The following is a 9,504-nucleotide window of genomic DNA, read 5'->3' as shown; positions in this document are numbered from 1 at the left end:
ATATTCATAGAATATTTTCATAATATGAAAAAAATATTATACAATATTTTCGAAATATTATAATAATTTATTTTAATTTTTTTAACAATATTTATATAACCTTCTAAGAATATTTTGCGCCTATAAAAAAATTATATAGAGTGAAAATAGTAAGTGCAATTTGCATAATACCTAAATGTATGCTCCTTATTAGTTTGTTCCGTTGTCCCAATCACCAGCTCAAAGGTTAGATACAAATTGTCTGAATTACTAGAATTATCAATGTTGGATACTGCATGTAAACGGACAATACTAGCATCGTAATCTCTAAAATCTTCCTTAAGTTGGATCGGTTGTGCTGGCCTCGGTACAAAAGATGGTGCCTTTTTATGTGATTCCACAACTTGTATATAAAAAGAAGTGCTACTGCTCAGTGGCTTTTCGGTGCCAAGATCCGTGGCACTAACTATCATACCGAATTTGGAACCTGGAATCCGCTGCAGAAATTCATTACGATTATGCAAGAATATTTATGCGATTTGTTAAAATAAAACTGAAGAAACTCAAATTTGTTATAAAAATGGATTGAAGTATCTCATTATTTATGAGAACATATTTTTAGTATATTTTATAAATAAAGTAACAAATATTTTTTTCAATAATTTAACAGATAAGTTTATTTTAGGCATTATATTTGTGTATAAAATACTTTGCTAAAAAAAAAAGTATGCAAATAAATTCTCCAATAAATATGAAAATTTCGAACAACGTTTTAATAAAACGATTACCACATAAACTATGAAATATATGTGACAAGTAACATTGTAAAATGAAATTTGCATTATGCACTATCATTTAATATCTTTCCATCTTCACATTACTTACGTCTATAGTTTTGTTGAGAAATATGATACCGGATTCACGTTCGATCCAAAAGTATCCAACATCATCCGGTCTCTCAGTTGTCAGACTATATCGGACGATAGAATTATTACCGTTGTCAATATCGGTGGCGGAAATTCGCATGACCTCGCGACCCACCGGTAAATCTTGCGGTACAGATTCCGTGTAATTCTGTGTAACAAGCCAAACTGTATTAGAGAGAACCGACAATCGTACAATACATATGCACGAATTCTAAAATGCACTTAATGTGAAGTATTTCATGCAATTTTCGTACGAAAATTGTGTGTACTACGGTACAATTATTACTCCTAAAAGACCACACGTTCATGCATGTTAATTTCTTCGTTTAATATTAATAAAATAATATGATACATTAATTTACATATTATTCCTTTAATAATAATAAATGAACGGAGAATGTAATTTACCATACTACGCTGATAATCATTGTAATTAATGATAAACCAATAAAAAAAATTTGCATCAGTCATTACAACGTATAAATGTAGGTATAATATATCTTGTATACGCTTTTAAATTTTCATGGTCAAATTTAAAAGTTTTTTTCAAGTGTGCATATATAAAAAAAACATTTGGTATATAAAATAAAAATTAAAACGACAATTTGTTTCATGAAATATGCGAACACATACATAAAAAGAAGTGAGGAAACAAAACTTGGAACACTTTTATTTTGTTCATTTACATATCGAGCAACATTCACATCACGTATTCAAAACCAACCTTCCACCTGTATCCACGGAAGACCTGGGATTGAAATGAAACAAAAAATTCAAGCGATAGTTGTTAGTAGCGATAGTGGTTGTATGTTAGTTACAAAAAGTAAATTCGCGCAATAAATGTACGGAAATCCACTATAATATCTCACGTGTTATTCAATATATACATATATTTCAGTTTTCAAAATAACTCATCATTTCTACAAATAAAAACGTTTTATATTTCAAAATGGTTTGCGAATATTTTAATATCGAATGAATTATACATTTAAAACTATCTTACTCCGGACCATTTTACTCCGGATGTATTCTTATTAATTAAAAATTAGTTTAAAAAGATTTAAAAAAAAATCAATTTATCTCATTTTAAAAATAAGTTATTTTTATCAAAAATAAATCTTACATAAAAAAAATGTATTCTGTATTTTTTATTTATTCATAAAAAATTAGCTCTTTATTATAAACAATGCACTATTATATTAAAAATATCATAAAAAGAAAAGATTTTATAATCCTACTTTTTTTTTTTAGTAGAATCTGGCTAAGTCTATTACATACGTATAATTGCAACGTATGCATAATGTAAACGTTTATTCGTACCACATGCACTCAGATTCGTATTTGCAGACGGGAACCACAAGAGAGTTGGTAATGAGTTAGTAACTTAGGTAGTTAACAACGTACCGCTTTATCAAATTCGGGATAATTGTCATTCACGTCTTCGATAGTGACTTTGAATGTGCAATGATCATCTAGCTGCGGCCTTCCATTGTCAGTCGCGAGTACTGTGAGATAAACTTCTTTTTCTCTGGCGGGTTCATCTCTGTCGAGTATCTGGGTTGTAGTGATGAGGCCCGTTTTATTGTTGATTGCGAATTTTAACCTGTCCTTAGGATCCTTAGCAAAGCTATACGTAATGGTACCTGAAAATCAAATGACCGTTGGATAATTTAATTAATGATTGAAAATTTGAATCCTTTCTTTTAACGAAAATTTTCAAGTAAATTGATTATACAAAAACTGAATATTTAAGAGTAAAACATTATTCAAACTCTTTTCAAAATCTCGGAAAAAATTTTTAAGATTTTAAATGTTTTGAATATGTTAACAAAATTCGATTAATTTTTTTCCATCGTGATTTGTTGACATGGAAAAGAAAAAAATACTCTGTTTTATCAGTTAATAATGCGCGATGAGATATTTCAATTCTTCTGACATATATATTTCTTGTTTTTATACCGAAGAAAGTAGCATCTCGTGTGCATAAAAAATAATAAATGAAAAATATATCAGCGACACGGTATACGATTAAAAACAAACTCAAACATAGAGTGTCTTGCAATTTTTTTTTTTCATTTATTTCAATTCGAGGTCGCAAAACTTTGAAAATTATAAAAATGGTTTGCATATATAAAGTTTACACATATAAATTTTATTTATTTATTATGTGCATAATTTACCACGAGGTTTTATGCATGATACGTGTGACATATATGCGACGATGTTGCGCTATTATACGATACCTCCTTCCTCCGGTGGATCCCTATCTTCGGCGTGCACCTGGATCACCGTTGTGTTAGGCGGTTGTTCCTCCTTCACCACTGGCGCGTAACTTGCGCAATTGGAGAACACCGGCTTGTGGTTGTGATTTTCATCGAGCTGAAAGCGCAAGAGAAACGGACAGCTATTAACGCGAGTGTTACTTGGCGTGAAGCACCCCCTCGGAAAGTGGCTGGGGGATTAATCGGTAAACTTGGTGGGGCGCGATGCGGATGGGAAAGACTTTGGAGAACAAGGTGCTCGATAAATCAAAGCGCTCCTCATAAAGCGAGCGCCATTAATCATGGCATGTACTCTGGTGGTCTATTATGTCGCGTTTCCTCATAAAGATCCAATACAGCCTGAAGAAGGAGAGAAGGAAGATAGAAACGCTAAAGTGAAAGAGGGAGGAAAAGGGTGTGGAAAAAACGGAGCACGCCGTACTTAAACGCTTCGTAATAATCGTTGTTCACAACGACGATCTAGGACTAGAATAGACACGTGGCAAGGCTAACATAAATCCCATGGCTTTGTACAACGTTACGCGATCTATTACGTTTCGGTAAGTCATATCCTCATAAATTATTGGTAGCAACCACCTTCGTGCATTGTGTTACCATTTCATCGCGATTAGGATCGATCCGATAATGTTTAACATAGGTACTCGTAATACATCACGATCGACCGACATGCCGTTTAACTTTTAAACTATAGAGAAAGAGGAAAAGAGAAAAAAAGAGAGAGAAAAATGCGTATCGTGAATAAAATAACCGATACAACGATATATAAAAAATTTATAAACCGAGAAATTAATTTTGCAGAGATAGCAATACATCTAGCATCGAAGTTCTTATCAATTCGCGCCTACCCTGTGCCAAAACACGAAGGATGACGCTTGTAATAACGCTAAGTATCTGCACTCTCCCTGGGTGTGTTCACATTAGATTGTTATCTTCAATGTAATTAAATGGTCGCGACATTAATATTCATTACTATTTTCTGTCCCATGAGGGATAACGATATTCTTGAGTAAACAACATTTAGTAAGAAACATAATCTACGTATGTTCACCGTGTTTGCTCACACGGTGAAGCACACCTTGGCATCTAGCAAACCCCTCAGACCGCTTAGAATTTCGCGCAGCACTTTACCGACGTCATGCGTTACTCCCGATATATATAGCGCCGGTATTCGCTCTCGTATTTTCCAACCTCATTAACGATAAACAAGTTAGCCGCGTTTTAGCATATTAACCCCGTTACTTTATGTGTACGGCTGATTCCTGTAGACTTGTCCGAAAGAAAATTCCGTCAATTAAGATCCATAGGGCATCTACTGAGATCTTGGAAAAAAATCCACGAGGATTTTGATTTTCTGGTCGTTTTCATCAAAATGCAGAGGCAAAATAAAAATGTTTTTAGACGTAAATTTAAGATAAACTTGAACAATTATATATCCTTATGTGTGTGTATATAGAATATACAATAAAAATGCAAAAGTTTTAAAAATTCTTTATATATAAAAAAATTAATATTTTATAGTTTTTTTATAGTTTTAATTGTTTATAGTAATATTAGGTAATATAAAGTTTTTATCGATATAATTCATTTACCGTAAACATAATAAATAATACTTGATAAATTAAGTTTTCGATAGGTGCGATATATGTATTCCGCAGTTATCCTAACGATACATACGAGCAGTGAGATATACTCGACTGCTAATTTAACATTAAAAGCGAGAAAGCTTTCGTGTGATGCAAATTGCTCGTGATGTTTTTGCGCAACGTTTAATATTCGCAAAAGACCGAGTTTCACCGCGACTATCATCTCTGATTTGCAATGGATGAAGTGGAATTGAAGAGTAGGGTAAAAGCAATAAAATTTCGTAAAGGGGCTGAGTAATAAACCTTATTCTGTTAATGTAATATGTATAAAAAATTACATATATAATTATTATATATTATGTATCATGTATCAAAAGCTACAGCAGTAATAATTCTCATTATTCTTTAAACACTCGATTTTTTCATTGGAAAAAATTTAATTGAAAGTTAGTTAGAGAGCAAGATGTCTTATATAATATTAAAAATTAAAAGATTGTGACTAATTGAACTATAAATAAAATAAAACGACATATAATTTTATTTTAATTTAAATGTAAATAAATACGCGCAATGTTAAGATATTGTATTGTATATAGGTGACTCAGTAAGTTCGGTAAAGATATTTTATATGTATATAAATTATAAAAATGTCTGTTTCCATTTTAGCAGCTATTAATTCCATTCTAATTTATATTCGAAATACTTTTATTTGAAAAACGCTATTGTAGGACAAATGTATAAAAACTTGTACTTTTGTATTTTATGGAGGTATATAAAAGTATTTTGTATTTTAATATTAATAACGAAAGATTGGAAGATTTGAAAGATTTTATATTTTATACTTCAAATACTAAGATTGACACAATTAATTTTATTATTTAAATTACGCATACGTGAAACTTTCAACCTTTTAAATATAAAATACGTAATACTTTCACGTGCACCACTGAAATATAAAATATATCTTTTTATTGCACACAAACTATATTTTAAATGAAAATATTTCAAATACTTTTAAAACAATATTTAATTAATTTAAAATTATAGAAATCCATTGCATTAGTCGGCTTATTTTCTTCGCAGTCGCAATTAAATTATATTTAATTATATTAAAGTACTGATGGTTTAAATAGTCCCCTTTGCCATATGGAGTCTAAAGTAAATCTGAATTGTGTGTAGGAAACTTCTCTGTTGTATCTATCTATTCACGAGATTAGATTCTAAACAAATTCAATTATGAGTTTGGCCAATGTAGAACATACCGTTTGATCAAACATGTCTTTTCATTACGGAACAGTTTGTTAAGTATATTTCGATTCTGGCAGCAACATTATATTACATTTATATTCGATAAATTCCAATGATTTATTATTCGCGTAATTCGATTATTGAAAATCATTGGCCGTGGAATTTTGACTGAACATAAAAGGACTCATGATTTCATAATTATAATATGATCAATATATTTTATATAAGAATAATCTAAATAAAGGTCAATATCGATATTTCTATGTAAGTACTAATATTGAATAATAAGATATATTTGAATATTATTTCAAATAGGAATTCATACCTATCGATATTATATTGGCTTGGATATCTTCTAAAGCTTTTACTTTTGTAAAAATGAATGAATTTTTATTCTATTTAATTATAAATCCAAGATTTTGCGGGAATAATGAATCATCTGATGTCATGTGAAAACACGATATCACATTTTAAATTCACTGCTTCATGCTTTTTTGCGCACTCCGTACATATCCAACGGGTGGCAATGAATTCAGGCTCGTCGATATCACAAAGACGACTACAGACATGCGCACGCAGTAAATACGTATTTAAATTATTCGGCAGGTAGGCGATAAATGAAGAACCAAATCCATTATCCAATTTACTGGAAAGGTAATGTACACGGAGGTCTATTTGGATCATTCCCCGGGATCTTGGATGGTAAAGAAATCGGGCTCGATATCTAAGAAGGAAAAGAGTGTAAATGGTGCGGCGACGATGGAAGGAAACGAAAAATCGAATCAAGAACGAATCAAGAAGCACTTACCGATAATTTACCCTCGCCCAGGTACTGCGATCTCTCGTCCAGGTGTCTCGAGTGCCTCAATCTCGTTGCAGACGCTGTAACATAAAGAAGAAAAGAGGATGATGATATCGCCCATTTGAGGTATTGTGGAGATATTGAGTTCGATAAAGCGAGAAAGATCGATCAAAGGCATCGTTCGAATTTATAAGAATAAGGCGTGATATTATCGTTTTCCTAAAAAAGTAAAAATTTAACAAACCAAAACAAGAGTAAGTATTTTTATCCTATAATATTCGTACGACATATATTGCGATACGACGCGATCCTTCAATATTACAATACATTGTAATAATTTGTAATACATACTTGATAATACCTACGACAATGAGAGATAATTGTGGTATACGTAAGCATACATTATTATTATTATTGTTTTTATGTAGATCTTTTCTCTCTCATCGAATATAGTACGCTTAATACTTTAGTAACGTCAACGAAAATAGAACACGCTCTGATGAAAATTTACTCATTTATATATAGAAATATGAGTCAAACGTTGAATTTATAATATCTAAGATGAATATTGCTCACTCTTGTTAAATAGTATAATCCTTTTAATAATTATTTCAGCTCGCATTTATTCATCCTATTGTATTTATTTTATCCGTATATGAATTTTCTCGCCAGTGCTCGTTTTACATTTTACACGTAATAATTTAAAATATCAAGCGTTTCCTTGATATTTTTGCGAGATTTTACAATCAAAAGAATTCTCGCGTGTGCGTATATAAAAACCATATAACGGAAGCGAAATAATAGGGAAAATTTGTAATTTGCGCGATGGAACAATCTTAACTTAAAATTTCCAATTAATTAAGTGCTGAATGCTAACTGAATTAGAAATATATATCTCGAGACGGATCCTAGTTGCTGAGATCTTTATGCATCATTCACAACAATATCAACTCCACCAACACCGAAGAATGAGAAATGCAACTTGGAACGTTACCTCAGAACTATTCATAAGTTGCGCAAAGTAGGCATTGCTAATGCGGCATTACTAATGCGGCATTAGCTGAGTCTTTAAGTTAATGTACAAAGAGACGAAGCAAAAGACGCGTAGAAGAAAGTACAGTCCCAAGTATGCAAAATTATTCACAAAGACTGCTGTTAACAACTGTCGCAAGTTGAGAAAAAGATACTCGTCTGTAATTCTAAACAAGATTGTTATTGATTTAATAACATACAGTAATCCGATTTTACTTAATAGAAAAAGAAATACGGACGCGCGCAAGAGAACAGGAAAAAGAAGCGGTACAGAATGCTTTCGTTTCATTGAACACACTCGTTGTCGGTATTTTTGAGTACCGAAAATAATCCCTGTCACTCTTTTGTTAATGCTTCCAACCGCAATACGTTGCTAGCGATGAAGCGCTGTCATTTCTACAGCTTGCGTGGCTCAACCACAATGTGGTTTAAACTGTCCCGAATTTAAAGTAAATTTGGTCCGCCGTAAAAGCGATATCACCGGAATTGCATAAAATTCAAGCGGGCTTACAAACGTTCACACCAGAAAATCGTCACTGCGAAATATAGTGAAACGGCAAAATAAATAACAGAACAAGTGGAAGCCAAGCAGACATCTTAGGCCATAAATCGCTTGCATAAATTTTTGTCTGACATTATATTACATTTGAGTTTCTTTCTTTTTCCTTTTTTTATCGTTTCGTAAAAGTTGATTGATAAAAGTGGCATTTAACAATCTAATTGATCTGACGTTAATGATTATCCATACAGCAGCGAGATTAATTATATGTTTCTCTGGGAAACTTAATAAACGATTGTCATTGAATCTATTTAAAGTACAGTGCGAGTTATAATATAACAAGCGCAATTATGAACAATATAATTCGTCGATTGAGGAATCCCTTGTGAAGCTCCCGATAATTGAATTGTGAATCAACCTTTCTTCCTCCCCTACCGTTCTATCTCTATGTCAAAATCATTCGGAACAATCGTCGATGTCACTCCAATTTATTATCACTCGTATTCAATCGAGCATATACCATACACTCCACTCGTAACCACGAACCGATCCGTCCTCTACGCCTCTCAAACACCCAAATTAACACTTCGTCCATTATCTTGTTCCGCCCTAGTTGAGAGCAATATCTGTATAGTATGAGGATGGTATTTGTATTTCCGCATTAGCTGCCGCGTTAAACACCATCGCTTCGCTAGTTCGTTCCCATTAGATATTTTCAAGAGAAGAAAGCATCTCTTAGCCCAGTTCTTTCGCGCAGTAGATCCATTAAGTACTTCCCCCGATATTACATTCGCCCGCATATTAGCGGGAAATTTCTCTATCAAGTTTCCCGTGTTACTTCCGTTGTGTTTTACGTTATATTTTATTACGTTTCTCAATAAGGATCGGGGTTAGCGGCGGTACGACTATACATATATATGCCGCAGAGCAGAATTATGAAAAATGCCGATGCAATACCGCGATTATTTGCCCCATCGAGAGGATTAATCCAGCGCAACTACTTGCGATAAAACAACTCGTAACGCCGGAAATAGATGCAGATAAATGGAACGGTATGCGCACATGAAACGCTAGTATATTTACTTTTTATGATGCCATACACTTTAACGTTACGCTCAAATGTCAGAGATATTACAGCGGTAATGTTTAACAA

At 32.5% G+C, this 9,504-nt stretch overlaps 1 protein-coding gene across 1 annotated transcript in view; it reads right to left on the bottom strand.

The window, feature by feature from the left end:
- The window catches only part of LOC108773444 (DE-cadherin-like), a 15,392-nt gene extending 6,446 nt beyond the window's left edge, over nucleotides 1-8,946 (bottom strand). Inside the window, 6 exon segments of the mRNA XM_018539253.1 lie at nucleotides 172-476; nucleotides 865-1,053; nucleotides 2,310-2,548; nucleotides 3,149-3,284; nucleotides 6,827-6,900; nucleotides 8,898-8,946. Of these exon segments, the coding sequence (XP_018394755.1) occupies nucleotides 172-476; nucleotides 865-1,053; nucleotides 2,310-2,548; nucleotides 3,149-3,284; nucleotides 6,827-6,900; nucleotides 8,898-8,946 (992 nt within the window).
- Nucleotides 8,947-9,504: the final 558 nt, after the last annotated feature.

The sequence above is a fragment of the Cyphomyrmex costatus genome, unplaced genomic scaffold (assembly GCF_001594065.2).
Source record: "Cyphomyrmex costatus isolate MS0001 unplaced genomic scaffold, Ccosl1.0 scaffold21, whole genome shotgun sequence".
Classification (NCBI taxonomy): domain Eukaryota; kingdom Metazoa; phylum Arthropoda; class Insecta; order Hymenoptera; family Formicidae; genus Cyphomyrmex; species Cyphomyrmex costatus.
This window is presented reverse-complemented; position numbering and strand designations above follow the sequence as displayed.